The sequence below is a fragment of the Kogia breviceps genome, chromosome 14 (genome assembly GCF_026419965.1).
Source record: "Kogia breviceps isolate mKogBre1 chromosome 14, mKogBre1 haplotype 1, whole genome shotgun sequence".
NCBI classification, from domain to species: domain Eukaryota; kingdom Metazoa; phylum Chordata; class Mammalia; order Artiodactyla; family Physeteridae; genus Kogia; species Kogia breviceps.
Window position 1 is genome coordinate 827,430 of NC_081323.1, and position 13,637 is coordinate 841,066.

The 13,637-nt window shown below is 62.6% G+C and overlaps 1 protein-coding gene and 1 long non-coding RNA gene across 9 annotated transcripts in view; both read left to right on the forward strand.

The window, feature by feature from the left end:
• The window catches only part of YTHDF1 (YTH N6-methyladenosine RNA binding protein F1), a 14,667-nt gene extending 13,042 nt beyond the window's left edge, over positions 1-1,625 (forward strand). For all 5 annotated transcript variants that reach the window (XR_010836402.1, XR_010836403.1, XR_010836404.1 and 2 more), the window contains one exon: positions 357-1,625. Coding sequence is in view for 2 of the 5 variants with exons in the window: in XM_067012468.1 (XP_066868569.1) it covers positions 357-383 (27 nt within the window). In the remaining 3 variants the exon portion in view is untranslated. The remainder of the gene's footprint in view (positions 1-356) is intronic.
• A 10,749-nt stretch (positions 1,626-12,374) lies between these two features.
• Positions 12,375-13,637, forward strand: part of LOC136792467 (uncharacterized) — a 56,283-nt gene continuing 55,020 nt past the window's right edge. The window contains exons 1-2 of one of the 4 annotated variants that reach the window (XR_010836286.1): positions 12,375-12,519; positions 12,722-12,955. This is a non-coding gene — a long non-coding RNA (uncharacterized lncRNA). Of the gene's footprint in view, positions 12,520-12,580; positions 12,956-13,637 lie in introns of those variants that run through there. The other 3 variants (XR_010836287.1, XR_010836288.1, XR_010836285.1) reach the window with 3 other exon arrangements.

Here is a 13,637-nt window from a genome sequence, read left to right on the forward strand (position 1 = left end):
TTCCATGTCTCAGCTGAATCGTAAGGAGACGCCTAGATGGCTTCCGGCAGGCAGGCGGCTGTGGGGAGGGACGGAGCTGTGGGTCACAGGCTGGTCACACACTTTGGGAAAGGTGGTCCTCTTGGTGGGAGGAAGTAAACTGGCCAGGGGAGTCTTCCCTGCCCAGGCGGCCACCACGTCAGGCGGTTATCAGGCGCCCGTTCCGTGTGGCCAGGACCCCGAAGCTTGGAACTGTCTTGGGTGGTGGCCCCTGCAGGGAGCAGGGTCCAGATCTGGCCACAGCACCTCGACCTGGAGGGAATTTGTCTGCGCGGCACGTTCACTCACTGTGTTAAGCTTCTTTTCTCTTTTTACAGGAACGGCAGAATCGAAACAAGCAGTGAGGACGAAGCAGGTTCTGTACCGTCAGACGTGGGGCTGGCGCGGTTGGAGGGTGTGTGCTTGGTGCTGTCTCTTGGCGTCGGCTCTGGCTGGCCTCGTGCAGGGCTCAACTGCTCGCATCTTTACGTTCTTTGTAGTTTATTTTTGCCCAGATGATCTGCATTTGTTTGTATTTTTTCTATGTATTATAGTATTGTAGAACTCACTAATAAAGGACTATGTTTTCGTCAGCTTATCAATCACACTGACTTAATGCGAAATATAAGTATCCTTAAAAACAAAACCCTAATCCATCCCAAAGATTTTTTATTATCATCATTTTTGGTGAAAATTATGTTCTTATATTCACAGTCATTTAATATCTTGATATGAGACTTCCTGTCTCTCACCCCTTTTGCTTTAATAGCGAGCGTAAGAAACCATGAGTCATCTGGCATTTAGCGTGTTCTGTTCAAATGCTTCCCTTCAAGATGCCGAAGTCAACAGGCTGACGATCACCTTGTCCAGCTGCTTTGCCATTTCATCTGTTACCTGTCTGAGACGCTAATCTGCCCGCTTGATTTCTCCTGGGCAGAAGGCTAAATCTCAGTCTCTCCAGTTTGGTGAGCCCGCTGTTTCCTGGGAACGCGCCTTCCGCAGCTGTGCGCTCCTGGCGGCTGCTCCGCTGCTCAGGGGGTGACCGCAGGCCGGGTGGAGGCCTTCCTCGTGTGTGCAGGCTGTCCGCTCCCCCTTTTCTTCACTGGGGAGTCCTAATGCCATTTCACGTTTTTATGCCAATAATACTAAGCTTTAAACCTGGGATCTAGCAGTCCAGACGGTGTGACGGACGACGCCACCGATTGTAAATTTCAGCGTGTGTGTCTAGTTTTTTTCCTGTTGAATGGGTACAAAAAAGCAAAAAAACAGAAAACCTTTTAGAAACTGAATTTGCTGTCGTGTCTCGTGGAACGAGGGGCCTCCGAAGCACTCGCCACGGGAGTTTGAGTCGGAGTGTGGAAGTGGTGTGCACGCCTGCCTGGCGCCCCGCACACGAGCCGGGCAGAGGCCTCCCGTGCGGAGCGCAGGTGCTTTCTGAAAACTACTCGTCAGGCCCTCCGAGTTACAGTTTAAGCCGTTTTATCTAGACTTGTATTTAGAACGTGTCACTTTCTCTGAACTGTTACTGCCTGTACGGAGTCACAGACGACATCGGATAACTTCCTCTAGGAGAATACAAGCCTTAATAAACAATACCTATTTAGCAAGTCTGCGGTCACTTCATTCTTCACCCTGTTTTACCGGTTAATGTTTTACTTGAGAGCTGGTTAAAAGGGTCACTTCCAGAGGCCCGTGTGTGTCTCCCGTGTCTGCCGGCCGTTTCTCACGTGTGCTTGGTCGTCGGGTGGCCTCAAAGAGCAGGTGGCTGCCGGCTCGTCAAGTGGTCGGTGGGCGATGCGCTGGCGGCAGTGCTGTGACAGGGCGCCCTGCCTCGTCCTGCGAGTCAGTGGCAGAGGCCGTGACAGAATCAGCTCCCAACCGGCCCGTGCGCCTGTTCCTTAAATGGCACAGGCTCTGAACGTGTCCCCCGACGCTGCCGGCTCACACCAGCCCTGGATCAGAGGGCGGCCGCCCTGCTGGCTTTGGGGGCACTTGGGCCTGAACGTTTCCGAGGAGGGAAAGCTGCGCGGGTCACGGTGTGGAAGGGTCAGCGGGGACCTCGCGTCACATCTCGCTTACAAAGTACTGCTGCTTGTCTGCCCTCCCCCGAAACCCAGCTGGTCAGCCCACCCAGAAGCCCACCCGCGGGGAGTCTTAGCTCTGCGGTGGCTTCTGTCCGCCCAGCGTGCTCCACACGTCCCTCCGGCTGCAGATGTTTCCCTGGAGGGTCTGACTGCAGGCCGCGTCCTCGCGGGCTGGCCCGTGGGCGGCTCTTGCGCACCGGGCGTTAAACTGTCCAGTGACAGGGAGGCCCGGACAGAGGCAGGCTTGGCCTGCTGGTGGCTTGTGGCTCGGGTACCTTGCCATCCAGGAAACGGGGGGGGGGGGACTCATCGGGCACAACAGCCTGAGCCACGAGCAGGTTCTTGTCGGGGTGGGGTCCTCGCGTCCCACCAGCGAGCGCCGTGGCCGCCAGCGGAGTCCCTCGCTCGGGCTCCGCAGCCTTGTGTGCAGGCTGCTCCCGCCCCCCTCCCCAGCCTCCCTGCGCGCCCCCCGCGCTGGTTTCTCCCGCATCCTGGAGTCGCTTTTGAGCTTTGCACTCTCAACTTTTTTCGAAACCAGTGTGTTGTAAAAGGAGTTTGAGCAGTTGTCCTGCACCGTGTCTTTACTCCAGTGACTGGATGAGTCAGCCGGACAACCTTTTTGAGCTGAGCCACCCTGTGGACCACGTCTTCCCGTACTGGCAAGGCCCCCAGAGGAGGCTGCAGGGGAAGGGGGGCGGGAACAGCCATGCGCCAGGTAGTAACTCGGACCCCTCCTCTCCAGGCAGCGAGTCCAGGGTAGGTGCCACCCGGACGCAGCCTCAGCACCCACCCCGGGGGCCCTGGCTTCACCCCTGATGGCGGCCTTCCCGAGGGCAGCTCTGGGGGCGACCAGATGGGTGCCCGACCTGCCGGCCCCCGTGGTGACACAGGGCAAGGCTCCCGGCGAGGGTCCCGGTGGGTGCAGAGTCGGGAGGCACAGGAAATACCCCTCCAGGTGCAGGGCGGCTCTGGGCTCTTGCAGGCTGGCTGTGCGGGTGATTTCTCATGTGACCAGGCTGCCCTCTGCCCCGCCAGAGTCTGGGAGGGGAAGAGAGATGAGGGGCTGGTGGCTGACCCCTGCTTGACATGGTGACAGGGTGAGGTGACATGGGGAGGGCCATGTCACCTCAGCCCTGTTTAACTGGCTAGGAAATTAGGGGCTTCCATCGGTTGAGGGAGAGGGGCTCCCCCCGGCAGGGGCCCAGCCAGGCCGGGGACCCAGGGCGCAGTGCTCTGGATGACAAGTGGCCGGAGGCAGCGTCCAGCCCCGGAAGCACCCCTCCCACCTCCCAGGTGTCGGTTCTGCCGTCACCTTCATCCGGCAGGAGGAGACCCCAAGCCATCCCTCTGTCTCGGGATGGTTTGCTTGGGGTGGGTTAGTGGTGACCTTGGCGTCCCCAGGGCCTGCGGGGAGTGTCGGCAGGGTGGCCAGCCTCGCCCCTGTCTTGGTGGGAGAGACTGAGGTGGGGAGCAAGTACCATTTCTCAGTCTAGGTCAAGAGGTCAGGAGGGTGGGCTTGATGAGCCCCCAGAACATCCGGGTCCCTGGGCGGAGCTGCTCCATGGGCCGGGGAGGGCCTCACTCCCCTTTGCTCTTTTGGGGGGCCTGCCACCCCCTTGGGACAGGGCTTAGGCACCTGGAGATGGGGAGGGTACCGGGTGCCGCGAAAGGGGACCCTGGTCCCAGGTCAGGGAAAGCTGCTCACAGAGGCATATTCCAGGGGGCTAGGATGGGGATGAGGGCTGGTGAGGAAGCCACATTCTTTGTTTTCAAGCTTTTAATTTGGAAGTAATGTCAGATTTACAGAAAAGCTGTGAGAAGAGGAATAGAACAGAGAATACCTTTCACCCAGAGTTGCTTGTTGCTAGCATTTTGCCCCATTTCCTTGCGCATTTGCTTGCTGTGTGTGCGTGGGTGTATGTGCATGGGTGTGTCGTATACGTGTGTAGGTGCTGTGTGTAGCGTGTGTATGTGTTGTATGTGCATGTAGGGTTGCACGTGTGCCTGTGCGTTTGTAGGTGGTGTGTGTGTAGGTGTGTGCGTGCATGTGTGGTTGTGTGTGTACGTACGTGCGGTATATGCACGCATGTGTATGTACAGGTGGCTGTGTGCTGAGTACATGTGTGTGTGCACGTGTTGCATGCGTGTGCTCTGCCCCGTGTGAGGTCTGTACAGAGCTCTCCGCAGGTGATCACACGTGTTTGGCTGCAGCACATCAGGCTCCAGTGAGTGGATGCCGCTGGGCCCAGTTTGGTAATCAACACGACAGTGTGCTTGAGAGCATCTTGGGGGGTGCTGCTTCCTGGCCAAGCCTCCCTGTGGAGGAGTCCTCAAGGTCATGCTCAGCCTCCCCTCCTCCTGCTCTCTGCTCTGGACAAGGAGCCCTGGCTCCTTGCCGACCTGGCGGGGAGGCCCCAGGGTCGATCTTACCCCTCCAGCTCCTTCCGCCAAGGCGCCTGCGGGGCTGGCCCCTCGGTGCCCTCTTCTGGCGATTGCTGTCCAGGGCCGGTGCACCGGGAGCGCCGGGGCCAGGTGCTTGGTGGCCAGGAAGCTCAGGGCAGTAGCCCAGGGGAGCGGAAGTGGGTTTAGTCCCAGGGCCGCTGCAGGGGGTGGGACGCCCTCCGGCAGGAGCGGGGGCAGGGGTCCAGGGCTGGGCCCACAGGCATTCAGCAGGGCCTGTCCCGCTGGTGGCATGAACTGCGGTGTCTCCTTGCTCGTGTGAGACTGGCTGCCAGCTCTGTGGCAGGCCTGGCATCCGAGTGGTTCTGAGTAACGACTGCCCCCTGCGCCCCACCGCAGTGGCAGGGGCTGGACGGCCTCTCCCCACCCGTGGTGTGAAGACAGCTGCCGGCAAAGGTTCTGACGTGGCCCCTACCTCCCCCTGGCGATGTCAGTGTTCCTTCCTTCCCAAGTGCAGGCCTGGTGCAGGCACCTGAAGCCCGTCACCGCGTGGAGTGGACGTGTCCCTTCGGGCAGGTCCCCAGGGCCTCCCACCGTCCCCAGGCCCTGTAGTCACTGGAACCTGGAACTCGGTCAGCCTTTGGAGCTCTGGTCACGGGACTCTTTCAAAGGGACAGGGCTTGTTGACACAGTCCCTGCCACAGTGGGCCCCTGGGCCCGCAGGGGGATGAGGCCCCCGGGGGTCATAGAGCACATTCAGAGGGCGAGCAGGCTGGCAGACGGAAGAGGCTGGTGTGGACCAAATGAGGGGTCCCCGCTGCACAGGAGGCGGGGGCACTGGTGGGTTGGTGGGGGGTAAATGTGGGTGCTACCAGAAGACACACTGCCCCGCCCGGCCTTCCTCGGACCGTCCCCGCTGGTGCCTTGCTCTTGGGCAGTGTGACGGAAGCGAAGCTCGGGGCTGGCCCGATCCACCCCGTACCTGGTGGCCGGGGGTCCCAGGAGGGGACGGCACGGAGCTGGCTTCGCTCTCGCCTTGGGTCACAGTTCTTCTGCCACTGGCTGTGGAGGGGCGTGGCCTGGCGGGCGCCAGGATGGGGTGGGGCGTGGCTGGAGAGGAAGGTGGACAGACCTTCGGCAGCCCTGGGCCACGGGATGGGTCCTGTTCCCAACCTGTCTGGCTGCCGGTCAGGGACCCCCAGCTTCAGGCGGTGGGGGGAATGAGGAAATGACCGCCTGGAATGCCTGTGCCCTGGGACGCCTGCCCTTGGGGCAGTCAGGATGGAGCTGAGGCCTGAAGGGCTATTTGGGGAGGGGTGGGGGAGGGTTTTCCAGTTAGAGCAGCTGGGAGTCCAAAAGGCCCTGCCTCTTCCCAGCCCTCGAGCTGCCCTCTGTGCTCTGCGCGCGCACACACACGCGAGCACACACGCGAGCACGCCCACGCACAGTAACATACATACAAACACAGATGTGCGCGTGAGCGAACACGCATGCCCGATGGTGTGCACGTATGTAACCCGTTACACACAAACATACACGAACACATACAAATCCACACACACTTACACACGGGCCCCGTAACGCTGACAGTTAGGTGTACAGATGATAATGGCTCAAGACGGGCAAGGGCCCCTTGGGAGGAATCCTACCTGACCCTCCATCTAGGCGTAGGTGCTCTGCATGTGGGGAAAGGGGTTTATCTGGGAAGGAGCCTTCTGTGGGCTCTCGGGGCGTCATCTCCGAACTTTGTACAAGTGGGCTCTGAGGGAGATGGCCACCGTGCCTTCCAAACCAGGAGGCAGGGCTGCGGGCCTCTGGGGGGTCTGTGCTTCTCTGGGTGCACAGTGGTTGGGCGATGCGATTCGGATGCCAGGAAGGGTCTCCCCTGACATTTTGTTTTTCTTTATTTTTTTTTGGCTGCGTTGGGTCTTAGTTGTAGCGTGCGGGCTTCTCTCTAGTTGTGGCATGAGGGTTTTTCTTCCCTCTCTAGTGGTGGCACGCAGGCTCCAGGGCGCGTGGGCTCTCTACTTGTGGTGCGCGGGCTTACTTGCCCCGTGGCTTGTGGGATCTTAGTTCCCTGACCAGGGATCAAACCTGCGTCCCCTGCGTTGGAAGCAGATTCTTTACCACTGAACCATCAGGGAAGTCCCCTTCCCTGACTTTTTGAAGGATGGTGGGGAAAGGACACTGGAGACTGTCCAAGGGTCAGCTGGGTCTAGGGCTGACTGGGCAGTGATGGCGGAGGCCTCCATGGCCTGGTGAGAGCTGTCATATGTGGGGTCGGAGACCTGAGCGTCATACCCAGCTGTCACTGAGAGCCCCACACTTTACCACTCAACTCTCAGCTGTTCGCCTCACCCCATCAACGCCTTTCCTGAGTCCGCAGTATGTGGACACCCTCCTAGGAGCACATGGGTCTTTTGAGTGACCTGTGGGTGGCCACAGTTTCAGTGGGTCTGCATCCTCTTCATTCTGCTTGCCCACCCCCACTGCTTCAAAGGACTGAAAACAGGACAAGCCAGAGGGAGTTTAGTGACCTCATCCTGTGAGGTCCATGATGGTAATGATGGTGCTGCCATTGCTGATATTGATGATGATAATAGTGGAGATGACAATGGTGATGATGGTGGTGGTGATGGTGATGGTGGTGATGATGGTGATGGTGATAGTGTTTGTGATGGTGATGATGGTGGTGATGGTGGTGATGGTGATGGTAATGGTGTTTGTGATGGTGATGGTGGTGATGATGGCGATTGTGATTGTGAAGGTGATGATGATGATGTTGGTGGTGGTGGTGATGATGGTGATTGTGATGGTGATGATAGTGGTGACGATGATGATGGTGATGGTCGTGATGGAGATGGTGGTTATGATGGTGATGGTGATGATGGTGATGATGGTGGTGATGGTGATGGTGACAATGGTGGTGATGATGGTGGTGATGATGGTGATGGTGATGGTGGTGATGATGGTGGTGATGGTGGTGATGGTGATGGTGATGGTGATGATGATGGTGATGATGGTGGTGATGGTGATGGTGGTGATGATGGTGATGGTGGTGGTGATGGTGGTGATGATGGTGGTGATGGTGATGGTGGTGATGGTGATGGTGATGATGGTGATGATGGTGGTGATGGTGATGGTGGTGATGATGGTGATGGTGGTGGTGATGGTGGTGGTGATGGTGGTGATGATGGTGATGATGATGGTGGTGATGGTGATGGTGGTGATGATGGTGGTGATGATGGTGGTGGTGATGATGGTGGTGATGATGGCGATTGTGATTGAGAAGGTGATGATGGTGATGATGATGGAGGTGATGCTGGTGATGATCACATTAACTGAGTGAATGTGTCTGAGCTCACTCTTCAGCCACAGATGCGGAAACCGAGGCACAGAGAGGTGAAAGAATTTGGTGAGGCCTGAGACTGGTCATGACCAATGGCGGAGGGGGCCCACCTTCCTGCCTTCTGTTTACAAGAGGCTCCTGCTCCGTTTCTGACTCAGTTCCAGCCAGGTTCCCTTTCTGCCCATCAGGGTCCCACCCCAGACCTTGGCGGCACTTGTGGCCTGGTCCCTACAACGGGCTCAGAAATGTTTGTTCAATGAATGAAGACTATCCAGGTTCCCCCCACCCCCGCCCCCCCCAGAGCAGAATCCTGCAGTGGCTCTGAGGTGCCCTCATGTGGCGAGTGCCAGCACCTGCAGGGGGCCAGGAGCAGACCCCGGTCTACCCTGGTGTACAAGTGGAGAACTCTGTGTGTGCTTTGTGGAGCAGCCCACCTGACCTGCAGAGACGATGCCCACTGCGGAGCGTCGGCCCTCTGTGCTTCCTGAGCTGCAGCAGGGCATGGCCTGGGGCTGGGAGTGTCCGAAGCCTGGTCTTGCTGGTCACCATGCCTGGGGGGTGCACACTGCTCACAGGACCGGACTTCCCCAGGGCTGGTCACGGGTCTTGGTCCCAGCTTGGGGCTCTCAACAGGAGGGTACAGGGTGGTCACACCCCAGGTGCCCTCCCCGAGTATCTGGGGCTCCCGGCGAGGCTGGAATGCTAAATCTGCTGGACTCTGGGGCCAGAGTGGTGTCCCGCACCAGGTGGTGACCCTGGGGTGGGGAATCAGGGAGCCCACAGGCATTTTAGGGCAGCCTGAAAGGACCTGCTGAATGGGGCTGAGGACCTGAGATGGGGCCTGGAGCCCCTGTAAGCAGAGTCCTGTTATCTGTCAGAGGGGCTGTGCGTTTCCATCTCCCTCAGTTTTGCATCCCTGGCCATGGGGACAGGGCTCAGCCGTCCTCACACCCATCAGAGTCTCTGAAGAAATGGCTTGTAGAGGGGCCTCATCAGAATCATTTCTGGCTTTTGTTCCCCAGCACGGGGGTGATTCCTGCCCCGGCCTCCCTCCTGCAAGCTCCCTGGGTGGTGAGTGTTTGGGGACCAGCCGGCCAGCTGGGGTGAGGAGTGGAGTTGGGGAGGGCGAATGTGTGCCCATCTCTGTGACCATTCTCGTCTGGGCTCCTGACGCCCACGAGGGAGCCAGGCAGCCTGCGCGTGTCCCGGTGTGGGGACAAGGACGGCTGTAGGAATGTTGGTGGGGTGGGAGGTACCTAGCCGTGTTCCCCCCAAAACGTGGCCCCAGCTCCGGGCTGGGGGGTCAGTGGAGCCTAGGTTTCCCCACGGCGGCCTGTCTCGTTTACCCCTGGGAGATGCGCGTGTTCCGTGCGTGCTCTTTGTGCAGAGAAACGGGACATGAAGCTGAGGAGGGAGGTGGGCCGAGTGCAGGGGCTCTGGCTCCCCCATTCCGCGACCTGTGCTTTGCAGCCCCGCGGGGTGTGGAGGGGGTGAGGCTGGGGCTGTGCGTGAGAAGACCCCACCACCTTCTTAGTCCCACTGGGATGGGGACCCGACAGAGAGGCAGACCCCTCACCATCCCCTCTCCCCACTGGCAAGGTGGTGGAGCCGCACTTTACCACTTCCACCCCTTCTGAGGGTGCCCTGCCCAAGAGGCAGGGTCACGCGGCGGGGCCTGTCCTGGCCTGAGCTGACTGCTGCCGCGCATCGGGTGGATTGGGCAGTGCTGGGGCCTCCGGGAGCGTTTGGAGGAGGTTGTAGGCAGGTGGCACCTGCCTTGCTGTTTATTCGGTTTTACTCAGAGCAGAGTTCTCTCCGCAGAGCTGGCTCCTTGGGCAGGCCTGGGGGTCCCCTTGCCGTCTGCTGGTGCCCCCCACCCTGGCCCCGCACTGGGGGTGCTCCCTGCTGGAGAGCCCTGGGCTGGCCCCCAGCTTGGTACCCAGCCCCATCTCGGGGCATGTGCTGAGCGCTCACCCGAGCTTGCGGTCCCCAGGATGACTCCGTGGCACCTCCACAGGGAGTGTCCTGTGGGCCAGGACCTGTGGGGGCCCAGCCCCTCCCTGGGAGTGGGGTCGGGGGTCCGTGTGCGGGCATGTGAGGAGGGAGGTCGAGCGCGGACATGCGGGGCTCTGGTGGATGCAGGGTACAGGTTTGGGCTCAGCCCTGAGGTCTGGACTCTGTCCTGTGGCACGTGGCCCTCTCTGCACTGCGGCTGTCATCCAGCTGTAGCCCAGCCCCGGCGGCGCCAGCCCAGTGGAGACCCTGAGAACCCCGCAGCACCGTGGAGCTGCTGGTTGGAACTGGGGCTTAGGTGGACTGTGACCTCAGGCCTCCTTTGGGCGGGGGGGTTCTAGGGGGGAAGAGCCCCCAGCTTCTTCCCAGGGACCCCACTGGAGACTGACCAGCCTGGGGAACATGCTGAGGGCTGTTCCTCCACCCTAGGTGTCCCCCAACCCCCGCCTGGTTATCCACTTGGAAGGTCCATTCCAGTCAGGAGCCAAGTCCCCAGGAAGGGAGGTGGACAAACACAGAGCCCAGCCCCATTCCTGGTCCAGAGAGCCAGGGTGCAGAGGCCCCCTCCCCTTGGAGAGAAGATCCATGCTTCTGGTCCAGCCCCTGGAGAAAGCTCAGACAGGACAAGGGCCACCCTCCTTCCACACCCAGTGGGGACACCCAGACCCAGGGCTGCCCAGAGTGACCCTGGGGCCCCTGCCGGGCTCCTCCTGCCCCCTTGACCAGAGGTGCCCCGGGGGTGCTGTTTGCACCCCCTCAGGGGAAGGAAGGAGAAGGGGCCAGCCTTGCTGCACCATGGTCGGGCTGCGGCTCTCTGGCCTTCCCTGTCCTCCAGGGGGCAGGAGATTGGAGGACTCTGTCCTCGGGCTCTGCAGTGACCCCGATGTGGGGTGGGGTGGCAGATGGAGGCCCTTGGCTTCTGCTTGTGCCTGCAGCCCACGTCCCAGGGAGGGGTTGGAGGGCTGAGCTGAGGGGGAGGGAGAGGCAGGTGCCCTTGCCCTGCAGCTGCAGTAGGGGGTGGGCATTGAGGGCCCACAACCGGAAACCCAAGTGGTTCCTTTTGTGCTGATTTTCTGCTCCCTGCCTGGGGCCCGGGGGCTGGGAGAATAAGGGAGACCAAGGCCCCTGCCCAGGCTTGGAGCCTGGCCAGAGGGGCTCATCCTCATCCCAGTTAAGAGGAAAGGATGCAGCTGCAGTCAGGACGGGGGGCTTGCTGGAGGGGAAGCAGGGCACACTGACCTGGTCAGAGAGGCCCGACTGCCCCAAGGGTGACCCAAGATGCTGTCGGGATGGGGGGGTGGAGCCCGGGGGGTGAGAGGGGGACAGAAGGAGCCCGGGGGGAGTGCCGGCCTGGGTGCCAGCAGGTGGCGCTGGCTCCGAGGACAGAAAAAAAATGCCTGCAGCAAACCTGAGTGGGTGTCACTGCGGCTGCAGACGATGGGGAGGGATCTGCGTTCTCCCCCGGGCTGCGGGCTGCGGAGCCTCACGTGCCTCGGTCCTGCATAGTCCACAGGAGGGCTGCGGCGCGATGTGGTCGGGCACATCCACCTGCCCTCGTGTGGACCCTAGCCCTGGGTGTAAACGCGGCCCCTCCCCATTCTGACCCTTGTCCTCGAGGCACAGGGGCAGTTCCAGGAGCTCAGAGACGGCCACCCCCACCCCGCGGCCCAGAGGACTGAGGAAGGACAGACTTTGCAGTGACCTCAGGCCTTACCCCACCCACTCCGTCGTAGCCATGGCAACTGCCCAGCGCACCGCGGTTGGGGCGAGTGGCCCTCGGGACATTGTTGGCCCCGCACTCGCGGAGCTCCTGTCCCATGGGGCCACCCACCGCCAGCACCACGGACAGCGCTCCGACCTGCCCGCCGGGTGGCCCGACTTCCCTAAACCCAGCTCGCGCGGCGTCCAACTCCCCGGCGCAAGGCGTACCCCCCCACCGCCGCCGGCGCCCCCCGCGGACCCTCCCTTTGTCTCCCAGTCCCCGCCGCCCTCTGGGCGCTCCGTGCTGTGGACACACGTGGCCGCAGCCTCGTCCGGGCCGCAGGCATCCCCCGCGGTCGCCCCCACCCGCCCCGCGGCGCCCGCGGCGTGCGGGTCCCTTTGTGTCCCGCGGCCAGGTCCCCGGCCCGGCAGCTGGGCCGCCCTCTGGGCGGGCGCATTGTTCGCCGGATTTGTCAGCGGCGCGAGGGGCCGCCGGGGGCCGGCTCGCCTTCCTCCCGCGGGAGGGGCACCGCGCCGGCCGGGCTCGCGGGCCATTTCCATGAGAAAGGAGCGGCAGAGGCGCCTCTCTTGGCATTCACCGCGTGCCTTAATTGTATAGACATTAAATCAAGGTCCGCTGTGAACACGCAGAGGGGCCCTCAGGGCTGCGGCGGGCGGCGGGCGGCCGGGCCGGGCTCGGGGCAGCGGCTCCGGCTCGCGTGGGATCCTCGCCCGAAGGGCGCGAACACTCCGGCGTCTTCGCCATGGGGCGCGCGGGGCGGGGGCGCTGCGCCACGCCGACGGTTTCTCCTCGGACTCCAGCCCGGATCCGCCCCCAACTCTGAAGAGCCCACTCTTCTTCCCCTTCCGCAGAGGGGAGGGGGCCCAAGCAAGCCCCTCGGGCGGAACCTGGCACACCGAGGAATCGCGGCGAGGAGGCGCTGGAGGCGAGGGGTGAGCGAGCGTGTGCGCGCCCGGCCGCCTGCCGCGGGCCGCCGAGAGGCGCGGAGCCCGCTCCGACAGCGCAGCGCGAGCTTCTCCGCAGCTGCCTCCCCCGCTGTACCCCCCTCCCCGGCCCGACCCGCGAGCGCGCTACGAAAGCGGTTAAAAAAAAGAATCTCGATGCTCAGAAATGAAAGCCAGTCTCTTTTTACAGCCCAGAGAGCTCACCCTGCCCACGCGCCAGGAACCGCGAGAGCTGTTGGTGGAGAGAAAGCCGGGAAGACCCGGAGAAGCCGCTCGCGGGACCCGCCCCGCCCGGGCCCCGAGCACAGTTACCCGTCCAGGGCGGGAGCTGCAGCCGTCGCCTCCTCCTCCGCCTCCTCCTCGGGCCCCCGCGCGCCGCTGCCCGGGGCGGAGGAGGGCGCGGGGACGCCGCAAAAGGAGCCGAGTAAGTCCCCGAACGCCGCGGGCCGGTTGCGAGCCGACTGTCCGCGGGCTCAGCGCAGCGGGCGCCCAGCTCCTGCTCGCCGGCGCCGGCCCGGGAGCGACTGTCCCCCGCCCGCCGCCGCCGCCGCCGCCGCCGCCGCCGCCGCCTCCGCGCGTATCCGCGCCCGGCTCGGGCACCGGGCGATTATCACTGGGGCGCGCGGTGACGTCACCCGGACACCGGCTCCGCCGCCGCCTCCGCGAGGTGTCCTTGAGAACTGCGGGGGCACGCGCGCCGCGCACACGCGCACACACGCACTGCGCGCCCGGTGCCTCCCGCGGACACTCGCCGCGTCGCTCCCCGCGCGCTCCTCCGCTCACACGGACGCTGCCCTCGAGCGCCCTCGACCGTCCCTGGCGCCCCAAGGCCACACGTCTGCCCCCGGGAACGCCCCTCTCACACACACACGCCAACCCCTCCCACGCCCCTCCTGCACCCACGCGAACGCTCCTCCTGCAGCCCACCGGCCGCAGTCCCTCTGAGCGCACCCTGACACCCACCAGCCAGCCACGCCTCAGCTGCACGCAGCCTAGTCTCACCGGCAGACGCGCCCCCGCACTCGGCCTGCGCCGCGGGTTCGAGCCCGCAGTTCTCTCCCCGTCACCCGCTCCCCGTCCTGCTCCGCGCCGTCACTCTCCCAGCC